Source organism: Pogona vitticeps, chromosome 2 (genome assembly GCF_051106095.1).
Source record: "Pogona vitticeps strain Pit_001003342236 chromosome 2, PviZW2.1, whole genome shotgun sequence".
NCBI lineage: Eukaryota > Metazoa > Chordata > Lepidosauria > Squamata > Agamidae > Pogona > Pogona vitticeps.
Genome location: NC_135784.1, coordinates 140,388,896 through 140,410,715, shown reverse-complemented (window position 1 = coordinate 140,410,715; position 21,820 = coordinate 140,388,896). Strand labels below are relative to the sequence as shown.

General features: G+C 45.6%; 1 protein-coding gene and 1 long non-coding RNA gene across 3 annotated transcripts in view; one reads left to right on the top strand and one right to left on the bottom strand.

Moving 5' to 3' along the window:
• Positions 1 to 15: 15 nt before the first annotated feature.
• LOC140704580 (uncharacterized) lies at positions 16 to 12,453 on the bottom strand. The gene is made up of 5 exons (XR_012083850.2): positions 12,324 to 12,453; positions 10,955 to 11,049; positions 3,111 to 3,171; positions 2,493 to 2,532; positions 16 to 210 (listed from the first exon to the last, which is right to left on the bottom strand). It is a non-coding gene; the product is annotated as an uncharacterized LOC140704580 (long non-coding RNA).
• Positions 12,454 to 12,523: 70 nt separating this feature from the next.
• Positions 12,524 to 21,820, top strand: part of CYTH1 (cytohesin 1) — a 62,822-nt gene continuing 53,525 nt past the window's right edge. The window contains exon 1 of one of the 2 annotated variants that reach the window (XM_078384265.1): positions 12,524 to 12,676. In XM_078384265.1, the coding sequence (XP_078240391.1) occupies positions 12,643 to 12,676 (34 nt within the window). In that variant the 5' untranslated portion in view covers positions 12,524 to 12,642. Of the gene's footprint in view, positions 12,677 to 17,975; positions 18,166 to 21,820 lie in introns of those variants that run through there. The other variant, XM_078384269.1, reaches the window with a different exon arrangement.

Below are 21,820 nucleotides of genomic sequence, written 5' to 3'. Positions count from 1 at the left end.
AAAAATCACAGACTGTTGAACATGACAGGATCAGGTTGCTTATGCTTCCATATTTTAGCAGTGAGAAAGGATCCTATGTGCAATAGAGTAGAATTTATTAAGGCTCACTGCAATGGTTCAAACTATAATTCTTCATTGTGGTCTTCTGTGAATGCACACAAAAGGGTTAAGTCAGCACCAGCGTGGGTTCCTTCGGAATGTTCCAGAGCTCTGTAGAAAAAGAAACATAGTTTAATACTGCCCATACTGCGCATGCTCCGCCCGCCCAAGCCTCAGTTCCATTTCTCCGCCGTGCGAAGTGGTTCCTTTCGGCTTAGCTCTGCTAATTCTTCGCTACTGATGAGTTTTTCAATCGATTTACTGGACTTCTTTGACCTTGGCTTGCTTTTGACTACTGTTTTGGCTTACGGACTTGGTTTGGCTGCTTGGACTCCTTTCCTTTTCATTTTACTTTGGATCTTCCTTTTCCCACCATTTTTACTGGCCCAGCTTCGCTGCTTGCTAGCTTGCCTATGCCCCCCCCACGCTCAGGGCCTTTTAGCCGGTGCGTGGTTTGCTCTGGAAAAATCCCCTATCACGACGGGCACGATACTTGTTTGTTCTGTTTGGGAGAATCGCATTCATCCCAAAATTGTAAACATTGCAGCGCTTTTACTAAAGCAGCTCTAAAGGCAAGGCAGCAACGTTTAAAGTTGCATCTCTGGGACAAGCAGTCAGCTACAACTAAAGAATCCATTCAGCATCTTGCTCCCATCTCTTCATCTCTCCCTTCACCAATTTTGGAAGATTCGTCAAGGGACAAGGATTCCATGTCAGAGGTAGCTCTCTCACTTTCTCCTAGACAGAGCCAAGCTTACCCCTCGGCATCCCATCTCCGACGCCTAGCCAGCTTATTCAAGTAACAGCTAGCTTGGGATCGGCCCCTTTAAGCCCTGTTTCCACCGGGCGGGCATCTTTGGTTCACTCAGCGTCTCCGGCTCCCTCTCAGCCGTCGCCTCCACGCAAAAAGGCTGAAAAGAGAAAGCATGTTTCTTCTGATCGATGTCAAACTCCACGTCGAATGGAAAAAGGCAAGCATCGTCATTCTCGACGTCATCATAGGTCTTCGTCGGAGGATTCATCTACCTCGGGGTCGAGGCATAGACGGCACAGACGGCGTCGACAAAGAGATTCTTCTACTTCTTCCTCTTCGACATCGTCAGACTGTTGTCAATGTCAGCGCCATGTTAAATACGTCTATGTGTTGTCTTCTGCTTCGACCTCGCCATGAAAGCATCGACGTCGACACCGAGACGGTGCGGATAAACTTCCTCAAGTACCTCCTGCAGAAGCTCCTATGCTGGAACGTCCTGCTAGTGTACCTTCAACATCGACTACAGTGCCACCTACACAGCACCCTACTCCGGCCCCTATCGACGTCGGGTCTCAACGTCCACAAAGGGCCCATGTAGTTTCTTCCGAGGATGAGACACCCTTTTCTTCTGCAGCCTCTGACTCAGATGGTGAACATCCTTGGCAACCAAAACCTGATGAGCTACCGTTGGGGGAGACAGTAGGGTCCGACATGGGTGACCCGCATGATTCCTCACCGTCTGAGGACTTTACTTCTTATTCTCAAATGCTTTCAAGGTTGGCGAAAACCCTCAAGTTACGTGTGAATGAGCCTCCACCTCCAGAGGAGGATCTTATATTTGGGGACATTAATAAAGAGTGTTCCCCATCTTCTAGTCTATCTTACTTACTGGTCTTATTGGGTCTTATTAAAGAACTCTGGGATCATCCTTCAGTCGCAGTACCTTTACCCAGACACACTGAGAATATGTATAAAATTAATGGAGATGATGCTAAATTCCTTTGGAAGCACCCAATTCCAAACTCACTAATAGGTGAAACCAGTTGCACTAAACCTACTGGGAGAGCGCATGTCATCCCAACTAACAAGGAGGGTAAGAAACTGGAGATGATAGGAAGGCGACTTTACTCCCTTATTGCCTTCATTCTTCGAGTGGCCAACTACCAGACTGCACTAGGTGCTTACCAAAAGCAACTATGGCTGAAGATTCTTCCAGGTTTAAAGTTACTGCCTGAAGAGGTGAGGCAGGGGTATCTTAACACCTATGAGGAGGCTCAAATGGTCTCTAAACACCAGAGGATTGCCACTAGACATTCAGTGGAAGCGGCTGCTAGGATTCTTGTGTCGGCTGTGACTCTTCACAGGCATGTGTGGCTTTGATCTGTGAACATCCTTGATGATGTGAAGACCAAGGTAGAGGATGCCTCGGGTCTCTTTAATGAAAAGACTGATGGTCATCTTGAGGAACTGCACAAAGCCAAGAAGACGGCTAAATCTTATTCAGCCTCAACCTAGATTTAATAAATACCAATGGAAGAAGTCTGCAGTTCAATATAATCAGTCTTCCCAACAATACAGGCAATTCAAAGGTTCATCCCAAGCTAGATCTTCACAGGGTACTTCCTCAAATTCTACTTACCGTGCTCAGGCTTCTCAGTGATGCCAGTCATACAAACCCCCTGCCAAGAAACACAAACAATATCTTTGACTCGACAGCAATACTGCCACTTCCCTCTCCGGTAACAAGACTACAACCGTTCATTCAAAATTGGTCCACCATCACAAAAGACTCATGGGTTCTAGACATCACTCAATCCGGCTACCGTCTAGAATTTATAGAATATCCTCCTCTAGGTCACGTAGAACACACTTCATTCGACCCTGCCCTAGAGGAGGAAGTTCAATCACTGTTAATGAAGCATGCCATCCAAAGAGTACCAAAAAGAGATGTTTTGAACTGTTTCTACTCAAGGTACTTTGCCATTCCCAAAAAAGATGGAGGAAGAAGACCCATCATGGACTTAAGAATCCTAAATACTTACCTTCGATTCCGAATGGTGACCTATTGATAATTAAAGATTGGTTCGTGGTCATAGATCTGAAGGATGCATACTTTCATATAACAATCCATCCTTCATATCGCAAATTTCTCAGGTTTGTTTTCCAGGACGTCATTTATCAGTACCTGGCCCTTCCATTTGGCTTGGCAACGGCCCCCAGGACATTTACCAAGTGCATGGCACCTATTGCTGCTTACCTAAGGTTGAACGGTGTGCATGTTTTTCGACGACTGGTTGGTGGTCTCCAGATCCAGGGCCCTGAAAGACACAAAGTTTATTCTGCACGTCCTTCGAAATCTGGGACTCAAGGTGAATTACAAAAAATCCCATCTAACCCCCTCAAGAGTTGTAGATTATATTGGAGCCACGATAGATGCTGTCAAGGGTCGCATCTTCCTTCCACAGGACCGAATCCGAAAAATTTTGAAAGTTTTAAGGAAGTTCAAGGCAGGAGCCACAGCGTCTGCATTACATGCTCAACATCTCCTGGGCCTTATGGCATTGACAACCCCAGGCTTGGATCATGCTTGTCTCAAACTCAGGTCCCTGCAGGTGTGGCTCCTCTCCCTCTTCGACCCTCTTCAACATCATCAGGAAAGGCATCTTTGAGTCACACCGGAGTTGGTCCAACAACTACGATGGTGGAGCTTTGTTCCTCACTTGCAAGTAGGATGTCCGTTTCAACCTCTCCGTCTGACTGTCCAGGTCACCATGGACGCCAGCCCCACAGGCTGGGGAGTGCATTGTGCCCAGCATCGCATACATGCTCGATGGTCAGCGCAGGAACAAATTCTCCACATCAATCATTTGTAAATTCTAGCCATCTTCAAAGCACTCAAAGCCTTTCTCCCCCTCATACATGGTCGCGGGGTCCAGGTAGTCATGGACAATACCACGGCCATGTACTATCTAAACAAACAAGGGGGCACTCACTCTCACTCCCTGTTGTTTCTGACGGTGATGCTATGGGAATGGTGTTACCACCACCACATTTTTCCGGTGGCGGTCCATGTAGCAACAGAGAACAATGTGCTGGCGCATGAATCAGATACACGAGTGGGAACTGAATGCCAGGGTGTTTGACGATTTGTGCCGTCATTGGGGCACCCCTGTCATGGACATCTTTGCCACTTGAGCAAACAGGAAATGCCCAAAGTACGCTTCCAGGGCAGGCCGGGGACAGGATTCCATGGGGGACGCCTTCATGATACCATGGATCTGCAGGTCTGCTCTACCTGTTCCCACTGTTTCCCCTGGTGCAGAGGACACTGGTCAAATTGCGACAAGAATCGGCAGAGGCAATCCTAGTGGCGCCGTTCTGGCCTCGTCAGTCGTGGTTTCCGACCTTAGCATCAATGGCAATCGACTCGGTAACGCTTCCGACCTTCCCCGCACTGCTTTCACAGAACGCGGGCAAGGTGCTTCACCCGGACCTTAACACGATACATCTTACTGCATGGAGATTATCCCCAAGATCAAAGAAGTTTTAGATAAATCTAAGAGGGAATCAACTTCGCGGCTTTATGGTTATAAATGGAGAAGTTTCCTTAAGTTCACCAAATCCAAAGGTCTCGCCTCATGTCCAGTTACTCTTTCTACCTTGTTACTGTTTCTCCGTTACTTGTTTGACTTTAACTTGTCAATTTCGACCTTGAAAGTTTATATTGCAGCTATTGTTTCCTTCCAACCTCAAGGATCACCTGCTTCTCAGTTGTTTTCATATCCTACGGTTAAAGCCTTTCTGAAAGGACGTACTCATTTGCGACCACCTGTGCGACGGCCAGTCCCCCAATGGTCACTTCATCTTGTCTTGCACTCCCTGATGTGTCCACCATTTGAGCCAATGGCTACCTGTGACTTTAAACTTCTATCGTTCAAAGTTCTCTTTTTGGTGGCTATAACCTCAGCCCGTAGGGCCAGTGAGCTGGCCGCTCTCAGGGCTGACCAACCTTTCTTACAGTTTTTTCATGACAAGGTGGTGTTACACACGGACATTTCATTTCTCCCTAAGGTGGCTTCAGAATTCCATCTGAATCAATCTCTTATACTGCCTACTCTCTCCTCTGAGCCTACCAATGACACGGAGCACATGCTCCACATCTTGGATGTCAGAAGGGCACTTGCTTTTTACGTTTCCAGGACTAAAGAGTTTAGATTATCTCCCAAACTTTTTATTTGCTTTTTTGGACAAAAGAAAGGTCTTCTTGCATCGCCCTCATCGCTCTCGAGATGGCTGGTCTCTACAATATCTTTAGCCTATGAACTCCAGCAGAAGGTGCCACCTGAAGGTTTGCGTGCTCATTGTATCAGAGCAGTTGCATCTTCTACAGCCCTCCTATGTGGCATCGATCTACCTGACATCTGTAGGACTGCCACTTGGTCTCAGCCGTCCACCTTTATCACTCACTACAGATTGGACCTGAGGGCTAAAAGAGAGACGAGATTTGGGAGAGCTGTTCTGGCATCTGCCCTTCAGTGACGGCCTTCCTTCTGGTGAGTTAGTTTGCTAGTCACCCTTTTGTGTGCATTCACAGAAGATCACGATGAAGAAAGAGGGGTTACTTACCTGTAACCGTGGTTCTTCAAGTGGTCATTCTGTGAATTCACACAATCCCGCCCGGCCTCCCCACTTTCTGTCACTGTATATATGTAGAGCTCAGGCTTTATATTTATGTGGCGGAGAAATGGAACTGAGGCTTGGGCGGGCGGAGCATGCGCAGTATGGGCAGTATTAAACTATGTTTCTTTTTCTACAGAGCTCTGGAACATTCCGAAGGAACCCACGCTGGCGCTGACTTAACCCTTTTGTGTGCATTCACAGAAGGACCACTTGAAGAACCACGGTTACAGGTAAGTAACCCCTCTTTTTGGTGTTCTCTGTATGCCTGCTCACACACTCAATTCTCTCGTACTTCTCTATTAGTTCTTATTCACTGTACCATTCAGCATTTACTTCATGCTGTGCAATGCATCTTTGCCACATTTCCTTGAAGTTAATTTTTTTCTTTTTAGTTTTAATGACTTTTAAGGGGGGGTGTACAAAAAAAAACAATATAAAATCAAATAATGAGAAGTAGAAAAGAGTTTTGCGGAGTTGAGAGAAAACAGGAGAGCATATATCTTCCTGCTTCTTGATTTTTACTTTTTGATGGCACAGTAATCATCTTTGGGAGAGCAGAATTGTGTACTTGGCGATGCTTAGCACTGGTACAGAATATGTTGAGAGTTTCTAAATGCAATTTATTTTTGAATTACTGTGGCAGAAAAGCTACTCTGTCCTTCAGTAATGCAGCACTTGCCTTGTAAATTCCGGTAAGGAACCAATATAATGTATGCCAAAACAGAATACTGTACAGTATTGGATGCTATTAAGGCTAGAAGCCTGCAGCTCAAGAGCAGGTTGCCTTAATGAACTTGTCCATTAGGTGAGGAGGGACCATTACTGCCTTCACCAGTTGACATTTTGGCTGCCAGTATATCTATCTCGTAGAATAACAGGAAAGGATTAGGAAAGAGTTTTTTGTTTGCCATGATGACAGCTTCCTTTAGAAGCTTCCTTGCCCTGTGAATTTGTTCTCATATACTTACAAAAAAAAAAAGGAATAATAGTTGGCTCTGCTTGAAGACAAGATGTCACCCAAGACAAAAACTTAACTGCCAGTATCAAATATTTTCTCAGTGACAATTCTTAGCTACTCTGTTTCCTTAGCTATCTCGGTGTGTGTGTGTGTGTGTGTGTGTGTGTGTGTGTGTGGTGGGTGGGTGGGTGGTGTGGTGTGTGTGTGTGTGGTGTGTGGTGTGTGTGGGTGTGTGTCTATTTCCAGTGACAATAAAAGCCTTTCCCCATGGAATGGATGTGGAGAGGGGAAGAGAGAGTAGTTGTAAGTGGGAGTGTGCATTGGTTTACAGATTCAGACCAAAGCCCATATTCCTTTTAGGCAGAGCATCCCCTTCGGAAAAACAGTACTGTAGTTCACCAAAGAGTTAGGCAGGGCCATTAAGCACGAGGGTGGCCTTTGTTGTGTAGGTTTGGAACGGTAAAAACCAAGCTTGTTATCCAGAAGTGTTCAGTAAAAGAGCTCTTGCTGCCTTCAGATTTTTCTTTTAAAATACAAAACAGTTTACAAGAGAGCATGAATGTGCTCGACTCATTATCATGGATATTACAGCTATTATTTTTTTTAATTTGCCCTGACGTTTTTCAAGCTCCCCTTGAACAAACAACTGTTATGGTGGAGTCGGCACTTGCAGCAGATCAAGATGTCACCTCAGTCAGGGCTAGGTTAAAGGTGAGAATGGCAACATGGATACTGAATAAAATATATTGGGTTTTGAATAAAATCATTGGGGGCAGCTAGATCTGAAGATTGGGTATGAGATTTGAAGAGACTGAAATACTACTCTATATAGTAAAGACATGAGAGACAATGGAGTGTCAAGAGACCCTCTTCAGCGGTGGGCAAAATGTCGCCCTCCAGATGTTGCTGAACTGCAACTCCCATAATTCCTAGCCTGCACAGCCAATAGTGTGAGGAGAGTTGGGCCTAGCCCACGCAGTGAGAAATGTTGGGATTTGCAGTTCAGGAACATCTGGAAGGCCGCATTTTGCCCAGGTCTGTGTCTAGGTTAAATCTGAATGGTAGGAAACAGAAGTAGTACTCCAAAAAAGGTCATTCTGTTCTAAAAGATGCTTTAGGAGTTGTTCTGATGGTATTAAATCACATGATCTCTGTGGCAACTTCAACATTAATATAGCACCCACTTTGTCAACTAACTACACCTTTTTCTCTCAAACTCAAATAAAGGAAACCATCCAGAAGATCCTGACCTGAGCATTCTGGTCTATAATGGAGCATCATTCTTACCTGTCCAGAATTCATTCTAATCCAGATCACTAAATATACTGTCTACGTAGCTCCCTTACAGAGGTTGAGAACTTGCGACGATCCAGATGGCTGGTGGGCTGCAACTCCCATCATCTTAGTTCTGGTGGGTGTGGCTGATGAGAATTGTAGTCTAACAACATTAGGATTTGTCATTCACATTTTTTAGTCTCCCAGAATTATCCAGAAATTTCTTAGGCAGAATTCTGAGAGTTTCAGCTCTCAAACCCAGACAACAATATTTCACTCACCTGGAGGAGGGCCTATATTGGAGGCTGCATGCTTGTTTCAGGCCTATTCTTCCTGTTGGTATTGTACAAAAACTGAAGTTGCCACAGTCCTTTCTGGGCATTGCTTTTGGAAGGGGCCCTCTACAGATCCTACAGGGCAGCAAGACATAATTCTAAGAGAGGCTGTTCTCCAGGTGAGCCGACATATAGGTGTCTGCAAACCACTCAAGAGTGGCCTTTGAAGCCAGATGGGAAGTATATAAATTAAATAAATAAAGTGTCTGTAAGCTAGAGCTCCCAGGATTCTGTCTAGGAAATTCCTGGAGAATTCTGGGAGTTAAGAGTCCAAAAAATCTGAATGGCACATTCCTAAACAAACATCCAATTCTTCAAAAAAAAGTTTTTGAATGTGGGATACTCTGTTTCAGTACCCACAACTGCAAAAGCCAGGAAATGGCCTGATATTACTGCCAGCAGGAAAAAGGATGCCAAGCTTTACATAGCAAAGAGCAGCCTGAATATTGTCAGCACCAATGACAGCAGTCATGATGGTCTACAGCAGTGGTCCCCAACCTTGGGCCTCCAGATGTTCTTGGATGACAACTTCCAGAAGCCTTCACCACCACCTCTGTTGGCCAGGATTTCTGGGAGATGGTCCAAGAACATCTGGAGGCCGAAGGTTGGGGACTATGAGTCTACAGGACACCCTCTTGTGCTCACTACCATTCACAAAGTGACACCACACAAGAGAAAATCACAGAAATGGACTCCTTTTTCCATCAATTAACCACTTCTCACACAAAAACAAAGCAATTGACCGGCCTGTTTTTCAACAAGTGTGAATAGTAGTGAGCATAAGAGGGTATCCTTTCTGCACCAGTGTGACTGCTGCCATTGGTGTTGTCAACATTCAGGCTTCCTTTTGCTACGTAAAGGTTGGCATCTTTATTCCTGTTGGCAATGTGAACACAATACTCTTTAGCAATATCGGGCCATTTCCTGTTGTTGTTTTTAACTGGTACAGAAGCACAATACCCCACATTCATAAACCAGACATTTCTTGAAGAATTGAATTTCCTGGCTTTTGAAAATGAGAGTTTAAACATACATACACAAATTCCAACAGAAACTTCTCTCACAGGATTACCCAGTGCTAGAATATTGCAGAAGATGAGCACATGATCTGTACTATGGTTCCTGGAAGAAGACAGAAGTGAGAACATTTGAAACAGTATGGGCACACAATGTGGCTGTAGTCCCTCTGTGCCAGAATATTTCGAAGGACTGTTCTGGACTTAATGAAACAGTGAAGCAAAGGTGTGAGTAGGTACAAAACGTACAATGGAGAAAGATACACACCCTTAAACCCATCAGGTAAACTAATGCTGCTCTACCTGCTCTGCAAAATGCAGACTAGAAATCTATGTTTCAGTTTCCAAACCCTTTGTTTGAATTGGGCAAGCTAAGGAAGAAAAGCTATATTGGACCAAAAAGTCTATGGACATATTGTGCGCATGTTTTCCAAAAGATGTTCCCTCACCTTTAGATATTAAAAGAATAAGGAAGAGGTTGGAGTTAGCAAAGAATTTAACTGGAAACCAAGATCAAAATCATCCATATTATGTGGAAGAAAGACAGTGAAGAAAGAGAGGAACAGAAATAAACTCATTTGAAATGTGGTATAGGAGGAGAACTGTACAGATATGAAAGACAGCCCAAAAAGTAGAAGAGTAGGTGCTCAATCAAGTCAAGCCTGAACTCTCACTAGAGCAAAAACATTAGTCAACTGAGCCTATCCTGTCATGCACATACAATGGAAATACTTGTACAGATGTGACCAGAATAGACTTTATTGCTGGGGAAAATAGAGTGGAGATATAGGACTTAACATTAGATCGGTTGATTCAACAGAGGAAGCCACAGCTATTAGTTTACAAGATCTGAGCAGAATTTATTAAAAAAAACATTGCTAGGAAAGTGGGGGGGCAATAGGAAGAGAGAACAACTTAATATGAGATGCCATTGGTTTGCAAGATCTGAGCAGAGCTGTTAATGATAGGACACTCTGAAAGTCAGTCCTATAGTCACCAAACATCAGAAGTGACTTGATGGCACATAGCATCTTTGGAGTTTTTTTAAAATTACCAAACAATTGTTTAATGACAAGGTGAGTGAAATAGGCACCCAAGCTCTGCTAACATTGGCCACCTCCAGCCACAAATATTTTTAAAAGTAATTTCACAGCTTAAATAAGTGAACTTCTGAAAATCTCTTCTCAATTTTTATATATAAATACCAGAAATAGAAACTCTTTACAGAAATAGAAACTGTTTAGCAAGGAAGGAGTTAAAAAGTTGTCTTACTGAGAGTAATTTAATTTGGTTCTGTCTGGCAGGGTCCAGACCTCTCAAGCTTGCAATAATGTTGATGTTTATATTTAGAATGCTGGTACAGTACTTAAAAGGAAGGCAGAATGTCAGTCTCTCCCACCACCTTTTAAATAGTTATTTTCAAAGTCATTATTAGAACTCTGGATGCCTGGATTCCTTCCAAATAAAAAAATGGATCTGGGACTAACCATTCTTGATCAGGATAAGCCACGTTGGTCTTTTCAGTATATTTAATATGTTTGAAATTTGCAGACAGGAAAGGTAGCTGGAGTCTATATGAGTGGTGGTGGTAAACAGATTTACTTTTTAAAAATTTGTAACTCAAAAACTGTTTGCTCAATGTCCCCAAATCTGGCACAGAGAAAGACCAGAGCAGTCTCATACAACTGTGCCAAATTTGGTGCTGGCCTGATAGTGAGTTTCAAAGATTTACGTAACATTTTGTTTCGGGTGCTCCAATTTTTTTAGTTGACTTATGGAACACTGAATTGTGCTACTGGACAATATCTACAGCTGTACTCTCATGCAGCAATAATACCTTGCTTTTAGTGCAGACCTGGGCAAAGTGTGGCCCGTGGGCCACATATGGCTCGCAAGCTGCTCCTGTCTGGCCCACCGGTCGTCGCTCCAGTCCTAAAAAAGTTTAGGAAGTTAATTATGTCAGCTTTGCAGTTCATTCACCACAGGACCTCACCCAATGGGGCCTATTACTACCCACAAATTGGGGGCCTATTTTTAAGTAAAGTTGGTTCGGCCCCTGAATATAGTTCAGATGTTTCATGTGGCCCCCTATAGAAATTAATTGCCCACCCCTGCTTTAGTGGTTCTCATGTGACTTAAGCAATGCGTACCTCTTCCTTCCTGTCACTCCCTATTGCACAGATGGCAAAGAGGTGTGCTTCTGGCCCACATGGCCCCTTCCATCTCTGAAGCTGAAAATAGTTCAAAGTGGTAATCTACAGCCACAGAAGCCTCTGAGGATGTGATTTGCCATTTAAATCAGCAGTTGTATAATACTATTATCTAAGTGTATCTTGGCAATACCTTTAGTAGACTACAAACAATTGCACATACTGTACTGTATAAGATAGCTTTTTGATCCTGTATAGGGCTTCATCAAGCTTGGTGCCACATAGCTGGGTAATGCTGAATATAGAAGTTTTAAAAACTATGGACAGATGGGCAGGCCAGGCTAGTTTGTTAAAATAAAGTTTTCAGAAGGTGGGGCTGCAGACTCAGAGGTGTAGAGTGCAGATTCTGCCACTGGTGGAGTGGGCCAACGTGTCTCCCACTCTTGTTAGTCAAAGACCTGCCAGCCATTCATCCTTTCCCCCCCATTCTGAAACACAAGGTTCCTTTCTGGTTATCAGAGGCAAGTAAATAGCAAACCTGGAACCAGAGAAATTGGGATAAATTTTAGTCTAGATACTGTACTAGGCTAGCCAACTGCAACCCAATTAAGAGGATTACCTACCTAATGGGTGCAGAAAGAAGTATTCAGAGTGCAGCCCTGCCTGGGCCATGTTAAATGCCTATGTTTGTGATTGTGTGGTTGTCTAATACTGTATGGGTATCACCTACGTTTGCTTTTGGATTTCTATCAAGGAACACACAGCTTTTCCCCTCTTAAATACTATATGTTTGCCTTTTAAACCTCACAACTGATGTCTTTAAATGCACTTATCTTTTAACCAGATGTGAAGCTCCTTGGGTCCCGTAACAGGCAAAAGGGCGGCATAAAAGTTAAGTAAATTTATTCCCTTCCCGAGCTGTTTTTGGTCAGAAAACGACTCGAAGCTACCCGAAGTGACGGACCAACGTGACTTAGCATTTGGGATGTGTGAGTCTAATTTCCTACCCCTCCAGGCCCTAAGCGGGCAAAGCGGCCCATCCCCGCCCTCGCCCACCGTCGCGATGTGTCTCTTCGGGCTTTCAAGCAAAGGGGGGGCAGGTGTGTTTCCTTTGAGCGATTCTACGCGCGGTGACTCCACACAGCGCGGCGCGCCCTGCCTGGTCGATCCCCGGCCGCCGCCGCCGTACTTCTCTCTTGCTTCTGTGCGGCGACACGTGTCCCCCGCGACCTCTCCTCTCGCCCGGTCAGGTTTCGGGGACTCCGCCTCCGCTCCCTGTCACGTGTGCACGGCGGTGGGAAGGAACTTGCAGAGTAGCGGCCGGAGCCCCGCAGAGCTTGAGCGGGCGCCGTAGAGCGGAGCTCACGTTGGGAAGATGGAGGAGGACGACGAGAGCGGATTCGGCGAGGGTGAGCGAGCGGAGAAATCAAATGCGAGCCAAAGGGAGGGGGGCTCAGATTAGGCTGGGCGGGGGGGGGTCCTAGAGCGTACCTGGGGGTGACCGTGGAGGAGGGGTGGCGTTGGAGGGGAGGGAGAGCAATTAACGCCTTGATCTCTCGGCTTCTAATAAGGGGGGGAGTGGCCCTTAGGACCGTCCTTGGGTGGAATTGCGGTGGGTTTCGATTGCTTCGGACCCGCCCCACCCCCCTTCGCTGGATTTGGGGAAAAAGTCGCCTCTCCTCTTTCTTTTTGCGCATTCTGCCTTTGAAACAGAGGGCGAAGCCATGGTGAACGGCTGGGAAGACCCCTGGCGACCTGGTGCCCCCCCCCCAAGGGACAACAAGGGAGTTAGCTGCACCGAGGGGCTGCTCCGCTCAGGGGCAAGAGGAGGACGGGGTGGTGGGGTGGATAGAGAGGAAGCAGAGGCTATATGTACCAGGCGACGGTGTGGGGCGAGGTACCACAGGGGAGGGGTGGAAATGCGGAGGGTAGGTTTCTCTGGGCCGGGGTTGGGGGGGGGAGCTGAGGTGTTAGCTGGCGAGTAATTAGCTGGTTCCTTCCCCCCCCCCCCCGAACCTCCCACCCCTCTGTGTTCAAGAATGTTATAAGGAAGAGGGGTTGCCCCATGGCGGGCAGGGAGGTTCCCTCGACAGCTGTTGTACTCTCTGGGCACAGGGCAAGGACAGCTGTTCCTCCCTGGCGGGCTTGTGGTGGCCGGGAGGAGGGAGGCTTCCTCGAGGTGGAAGTGTGTGCGTGGAGCTTGAGAAGTGCTCCCCCCCCCACACACACACCCCTGCCTTGTTAGCTTCTCTGTGCTGGGGGTGAGTGGGTCGGGGCTCCCCTCAAAGCGTTGGCGGCCTGAGGAGAGGGAGGCTGCCCTTTGACTGAGAACCCCGGGGAGAGGGTCTCGAGAGAAGGGGCCTTGCCGGTTGTGTGTGTGTGCCGGCACAGGCCGATCTTGGTAGGAGACTTTCTCCAGGCATTTGTTCCCTGAGGGCAGGTGGGCTGCACAGGGATGTGGGTTGGGTTGGGTACAGAAGCGTCCGAAAGGGGAAGGCGGGGTTGTGGGGGGGGGGCTGGAGGGCAGCAACAGCTGCACGGGTGGGTGGCAGATGCTTCCCTTTTCTGCTTGCCTTCCTCTCTTGCTTTTGGTCTGGTTGGAGGGCGGATGGGAGGCTGTGTGTGGGGGGGAGGGGGAGGGGGATAACTCTAAAGCTGAGCTCCAACCCAGCTGTCACATGTGTGCCTTGTGGGGGAAGAGAGGCTGTTCTTCGGAGCTTGGGCTAGCAGTTATCACCACCTGACCCATGTGCTCAGCTGCCTGCCCATTTCCTGCCTAGAGATACACACCCCGCCCCTGGCCCAGTGGGTCCATTTGACGTTATTTGCCTCTTGCCACTTGGGCAAGGCCCTCCACTGAGCCTTGCCCTCACTCTCAAACCTGAGCTACAGCTGCAGGGCTATGTACTCTGAAGTGTTGGCAGGAGCGGGTGCAGCGTTCCCAAGACACCAATGCTCAGAGGAGGTGTAATGATGAGGTGTAGTATTCTTTAAGCCTGGTGGCACTGGGTTTATCCTGAGCATGGGGAAGGAGAGCTGGCCCTGAATGGTTTGAGGAGTTCATGAAGGAAAGTCATTTGTATGCCTTGCACAAGAGATAGGGTGGACTCACTTCCTGAATAAACCCACATGTATAAGGAACTGGACACATTCAGAAATGCTGTGACAAATAGGGTAAACATGACTAAAACCTCACAGTATTTATCTTCTGAGAAGCTGTCCTCTAAGACATAAAGATCTCATGTATGTTTGGCTCAAATCTTCCATTGCTTCTGCTGTTCTTGTCTGCTGAGCAGGCTGTTAACATGATATTCTTACTCTTTCATAACAGAGAAGCTGCTCCGGGCTGTGGGGGAGAAAGAGAGATGTAGAATTCACATATTGATCCAGGATATAGCTGTTGGTTATTTTCTAAGCCGTCCCCAAGCTGGTGCTCTCTAGTGTCAATGGCTACAGTTCCTATCATCCCCTGGCAGTGTGACTTGATCTGTCTGGGGACGATGCAAATTGCATGGCAGTACATTTAGAGTGCAGCTGGTTGAAAAAGGCATGACCGAGAATGAATACACATTGAACACATCTGTAGGTCACATCTTATCCTGTTAATGCTTTTGTTGCTGTTGCTGCTGTTTCTTACTACCTCAAATATGAGAATTGTTTCCACAGCATGTCAGAGAGGTATGGCTTACTCAGCTTTGTGTCTACAACGCTGCAGTGAAGGGAGCTTCCCAGAGTTATTTTTTAATTAATCTCATTCATGTCTCCCCTGAATCCAGCTGAATTCTTTAATGTTGAGAGGAACTCTGCAGTGTCATTGCACCAAGAGAATGAATTAATATGTTTGACCCAGTTATGGGTGAGTGGCTAACTTAGAGGCTTTCCCAATGGAGCTGGGATCTCTGTTCGCTGTAATAAATGTTGGGATGGGAGAAACCTGCTCCATGTTTTCTTTCTGTTGCATGGCCTTATCCCTTCATGCAAATTACACCTTAAGCTTTCTTTATCGGTGTACCAACATTACAGTCTCCATGACCCGTTGCCCTTTGAGGTATCTGTGGTGTGCTGTGTGTGTGGTGGATCTGGCTGATATAACCTTTGACCCTTAGGTGGCTTTTGAGTAGGGTGGTTTGGACATAGCTCTGTACAATCACAAAGACCCAGGCCAAGGAAGAAAGCCACCAGCATTAATTAGTGAGAGTGATGTTGAAAGAGGCAAAGAGTACTCTTCACCACATTTTCCCTGCCACTAACATCATTGTTCCTGATTTATCTAGTGCATGGCCAGTCAAGCTGTTTTGATTGCTTTTTTGCCATGATCCCAGAGACCAGGTCTGGAGGAGAGAAAAGTGACTCTAAAACTCTGTGTGCAGTTGCTTTTATGTCTAGAGTGTACTGTGAATTCTGGGTTGGATGTACAGTAATAATCTTCCTTTCAGGCAAGTGGCAGTCTGCCCACTTCTGCTTGCTGTTATTCAGCCCTGTGCATTCTAAACCTGGGCAGTGCTGCCCAGTCACATGGAGGGGTCCTGTATTTTCATCAGCAGAGGTGACTTAGGGACAACAGTCATTCCAGGGACAGATGTTTTCTCCTCTCCTCCCTCTCTGTAACAGGCTAACAGCCCCCTGCAGGCTAGGCTATACAGGGAGGACTCTGGATCCAAGCTTTGTCTTGTTTAATTGCTACTGATAGCTGGGTATATTTAGGTTAATTGCTTTTTGCAGGTTCTTATATCTATGGTATAATTCATTGTGTGGCGATGGCTACTCTAAATACAGTGACCAGAGCTGGAAAACATTTCCAGTTCTTGTATGAAAGCCTAATGTTTATTGTTTTTGTTGGTTACTTATTTATTTCTTTTAATGCATTTAAGTTTAGATGGCTGCGAAACAGGGACAGGAAGAGAGGGAGAGGTCAGGCTATGTTGTAGTGGCAACTTGAAACTTGCCCCTATGGGGTTTGATTTAAGAAGACTTTAAAAATTGCCTTTTTCCATCCAGGGGGATACTGTATTGAATATGATAGGGAGATGAGTCAGTTTTGTACTCTGCTTGGATTCTATTGCAGAAGGACCCTCTCCCTCTACTGCAACACTCCTCATCCTGGCATTATTTAAATCTGGACAGCTTAGTGTGTACTCTTCAGTGGCATGCTGCAGACATAAAATTCAGCATGCTGCCCTTTTTGGAAGCTCAGAACCAGCCTGCGGTGTCTCTGCTTGAGCACTTGTAGAACAACGCACAGGGGCTGCCACATCTGAAACAAGCAGCTGACTTGGCTGAGTTGTTTGTTTTTAGGCAAATAAAATGTCTTGGTTTTGCATGGGGGTTGTCAGGTTGCTCCAGTAGAAGAGAGAGCAAAGGTATCTTCAGGAAAGTTATGAAGGGGACTCTTTGGAATATAGGGATCTCATTGAAGTACTGTATTCCCCTTGATTACATTCAACAGGTCTTTATGAATTCTCAAGGGTAGAGTTTGGCTGTGCTGGAGGCTGAGAGATAAGAGTCCTCTCTGGAGGTGCCTGTGATGTTCCCAGATACAGAGTGCAAACTCTGAAACTGTTAGCAGATTTTATTAACCTACCTTTTTTTCTCTTCTTTTGAGAACAGGGAGGGAAACTGCTGTGTATGTACTCATGAAATGAATGCCACATCCTCTGTACTAGTTTTTTCTCCTGGGCGGGGTGGCTCCCCCATATTTTGGTTCCTCTTTTTGGGTGTCATCATTTACACTCCTTTAACCTTTCCTCCTCTTCTGTCCTTCCTTTGTGTGCCTTGCCAAGGTCTGTCCAGACTGCCCACAATTCCAACTGTAGACTCTGCTGATGGGTTATTTTAATGGGACTCAAGAGAGCTAGGCAACTGCAGGCTTTATCCAGCTATGCGCACAGTACATGCATAAACCCAACCCCCCCCCACAATGTTTTCTTGGCCTTGATGTTTTGCAGTAGCAATGTGGTCTGTTGCTCTCAAGGTTGTCTGTAGCCTGCAAGTCTTTACTCTCTGCTTTTTGTTGTTTGTATTCCATAGGCATTTCCTTCTCTCCTGGCTTGGTAATAAAATCTGCTGGGCAGGGACACAAACAGTGCAGGAGATGGTCTCATGTTTCATTCAGTGGCTGTTGAATATTCCCCCTCCCCACATGCTGTAAGAACCCCCTACATGCTTCATAGGCAGCTGCTGTGTGTCCCGGACAAAGTATGGAAATTCCAATCTCAAAATGGCCCATCTAGTATAGGCTAGAAGTTAAGTAAAGGAGGAGGCTATGATCCTACAGAACTGCGGTTGGGCATTTCTCTGCTGGTTCTCAGAAGGCACTGGGACATCCTTAATTTCTTGCAGTTGTGTAGTGAGGCCATCTGAGGTTGCCTAGTGCTGACACATTTATTGCCAGAAAGATACTGACCTTGCCAACAAGAGAATTCATATGCCTGAAACTTCTATACAAAGTCACATTTAAAACTGGTTTCCAGAATCTCCAGTGATCATGCTAGGGGGATTCTGCAAGTTGTGGTAAAAATTAACTTCTCCCACGTCAGCTTTTATGTGCCTTGGCCCCTTGTATCCTTTTGAAATACCCAAGAAATTAAGCTGTAGAACCAGCAGGTGGCACTCTTTCCTTGAATGTCTCCTGGTTCTGACATGTCATTAGTGTCCCAATTAAACCCCCAACATTGGGTGATTTCCACTGATCTTCTATGCTTTTAACCCATAAAGGATATTCTTTTCATGATGCTGTGTGATTAATCAGAAGCTCTTTGAACATCTGTGTGTTTGTTTTCTGATTTTTGCTATGCAAAATGAGTGGGCGTATGTCTGCTGGTCTCAGATCATGAAATGACTTGCTTCTTTTCTGGGAAGGATACTTCATTGCACAGACCATAACATCTTGGATGAAGAGGTGTGTGAGTTGCAGGTGTAATGTTTCCTGAATTTTGCATGGTCAAAATGTAGATGGTCTTAATAGATTTGGGGAGGGGGGAGAGCAAAAGGCAGAGTGACATTAGTATTAGGGGAACCTTTGTGGTGTCTGCACCGAGCAGGTTAAAATATTGTGTGACTTTATTATAGAATTCATTTATGTTCTTCTATTCTCATTGGCTGAGGGGTGAGAGGAGTTGTGGTGTTTATAATCCGACAATGGCAGCAAACCAATTTCTGATTTGTGCTTTCAAAGAAATTCATGTTGTGTGATCGCTGGAAGCAATGATGCTCCAACCACCAAAATACTGTGTGGGATTCCCAGAAACCATCCAGAATCCAGGCTGACTGTGGTACATTCTCAACTTTGGCTTCATTCATCTGTGCAAGGGGCTTACTATGGAGTTGTTGTCTATTTATTGCCCTTTAGCAATAGTGGAAAACACTCTCGTTTATATAGCGGGGGGAACTGTTGCTTTCATTGAAGTGATGGTTTTGTGTGGGTAGAAGTCGCTTCATAGCAAAGATGGCTTTGCTTGGTCAGCACAGTTGGAGAGGAGCTTGCTCTCCGTGTGCGCATGCTTTGTTGTGGCTGGGAGGGGGCAGCTCGGGGACCGCTGGTGGAATGTTGCTGAGGAGGCAGCTTCTGCCTTGCGTCTCCTGGTCCTGACCACAGGAAAAAGGCTGATCTGACATGGTAATGCTGCTGCTGCTGTGCCACAAGCTGCCGCTTGGCCAGAGATGAAAAAAGAAACAGATTCCAGATTGGTGCCCACTTGGGGGGGGGGGGCTTCTTTCAGTCTTGCTGCCTCTCAGAAAATTGTTTGGGAGGTAGCCATGTCCCTTTGCAGTTGGGTAATGCCTGTTCTTCCAGTACAGTCTTGCTAATCTTGGGGATTCCTAACTTTTGAGGAAGCTGGAGAAATGCCCCGCCTTTCTGTCTGTTGCACTGACTGTGCTGCTGAGGTATGGGGAAACTTAACTAAAATTTATGTGGCCAGAATGAAACACGAAACCTCCTAAACATAGATAGCTTGTTCACTGAAACTTCTACTCTTGACATTAGTCAAAGCACCAGAATCTGTTTTTTTTTCAAAAGTTTCTTGCCCTCACTGCTATGAAGAAATTTGAATTGTTTAAGATTCATTGAGTACGGAAGAGGTTGAGAGAAGGATCTTGTCATAGGAGGACAATCTTCTTTAACCTAGCTCACCCCTCGTACTCTGGACTATGACTCCCATAAAGCCTGACTATTGACCAATCTGTTCAGGGCCCATGAAATGTATAGTCAAAACCATTCAGAGGGCATTAGATTAGGGGTGGCTGGAGTAGGATTTTCACACTATTGCCATTTCCATCTCTGTGAGTTTGAGGCACAACTCTTGCTGTTTGCCCCAGATGTTGAGCTGTACCTCAGCATCCGTTTGGCTTGCATCCCTTAGTAAAGCATCCCTCATGATGCTTTACTACCCCAGCCTGACAATGACATCTTCCCCATAGAATCCAGTGGTTGTTGTAGTTGTATTTTTTTTTTTTTTACAAATAAAACAAATTGAGTGGGGGAATCTAACCTTGATGGAAGGGCATCTAAAGTGTATTCCTGTTGCAAAGCTGGGCTTCAGCATGTGGGCTTCTCTGAAATCATCTTTGTTCCATTTTCCTCCTGCCTTCACAGGGCACATGTGTGAAGTCTGCTTGCTTTTGTGTGCATGCGTACGTGTGTGTATGTGTGTGTGTGTGTGCATGTGCGTGCCTGTCTGCTTGTCTGCCTAGGTGCATGGGTTTGGGTATATGAGCTTCCTGTCCCAGCCTCAAGCAGATTGGCTATGGTGCTAATCCGGCTGCATGGAGGATTACCGGCCACCAGGATTAAAGGATTTCTGTTTTTAAAAGAGAGAGAGAGACTGTGAAAATGAGGAGGATGGGCAGGCATAGACAGAGAAGGAGATGCAGACATGAGAGAAGCAAGGAGCAAGGCCTCTGATTGAGGAAAGAAGTTTTTGGCTACCATGAAAAATACAATGCTGCACTCTAGGGGCAAGAAAGCAACAGAGCTGGTGGAGAGACAGATTTTGTACCTCACCTAACAGGTGGAAATATCCCTTATGCCTACAGGACAAACACAGGGATTCTCAGTCTTGCGCTTCTCTCATAGGAAGTCTCTCTCTCTCTCTGTATGTGTGTGTGTGTATTGGGAGTGAGGAGTGACTTACAAATCCGTGGGTCGAAGAGTGTATGCACTTAGTTATCTTCTCCTGTGCTGTTGACTCTTCTTCCCAAATGTGCCTTTGGGAATGTATAGCTTGCTGAGACATTCTTGTTTAGTTCTGGGAATTGTGACCCCCCACAAACAATGTCTTCGGTCATACCTTTAAACTGTAACACTGTTAGATAGTTTTTTCATTGTTTTGTTGAATTCATGGTATTCTTTGGTAATAAACATCCCTGCTCTAAAATGGATTAGTCTCAAACTGGTTTATGTGTGCAACATTGCTATGCCCATACTGTGTCAAGTTTTTTACATTCAGTTTCCAGGATTTGGGACTGAGAAGATAGATTCAGGAACCACAGTGTACATTGTGTAACCTTTCTCAACCTCTGCTTTTAGTCAGTCAAAGGAAAAAACACAACATTGAGGCTATATTGATCCATAGGAATAAAACAAAACCTACAGAAATATATGGTCAAATTCCTTCTTAACCAAGTTTTTTCTTTAGTGTCTAGAACAAGGGTCTCCAAAGAATGGCCCGTGAGCCACATCCGGCCCACCTGGCCTTTTTATCGAGCCCATCCATGCAGGTGGGACTGTGTGCGTGCAGGTGGGCAAGCTGGAGGGCAGATGGGTGGGAGCACGGGCATGCTGGTGGGCGGGTGTGGGGATGCGTATGTGTGTATGCAGGTGTTTGTTCGGCCCTCGAAAATAGCACAAATATATTATGTGGACCTCTGTGTAAAAACTCTGATTTAGAATGTTTTCTGTCTCCATTAGCACTAATGGGTATGAGTCTTCAGGGTATGTTTAAAAAAAATCCAAGTCAGCTGATTCATTATTTAAATTGCGTTAAAGTATTCCAAATGTTTTACAGTTTGGAATGGTTCTTTTGTCTGTGTAAAGTTCCTTTATGTTCTGCCCTTGGATATCTGTATTTTAGATTTTGTGTGGGGTTAATTGTCTAATCGCTTGGAGACATTGTATATTTGAACTTTGCAAGGTACACATGTTTAAATTTTTGTAATAAAAATGATATATGTGCACAATGGAACCTGCAGTTGTTTCGTGCTCTTCAGCATTTTTTTTTGGGGGGGGATTGCTTTTACTTGCAACTTTTATTGTCATCCAATGCTGCTGGACTACAGCTCCATTAGCCCCAGTTACTATGTCCAGTGGTCAAGGATTCCAGGAGATGTACTCCAAAACCAGCTGGAGGGTCACAGGTTGTGTATTCTTGCTTTAAAAACCTACACTCTACATGCCAAGGTCAGGAACTCTGTTATAGTGCTTCTGTGGGAAGAGCAGCTCCATAGACTAGATGCATTCAGAGTAGATCTGAACCAGCAACAACCTGTGTATCAGCTAGGTGAGAAACAAAAATCAATTCATCATCCTAGTATTGTGTATATACATATATCCTGGT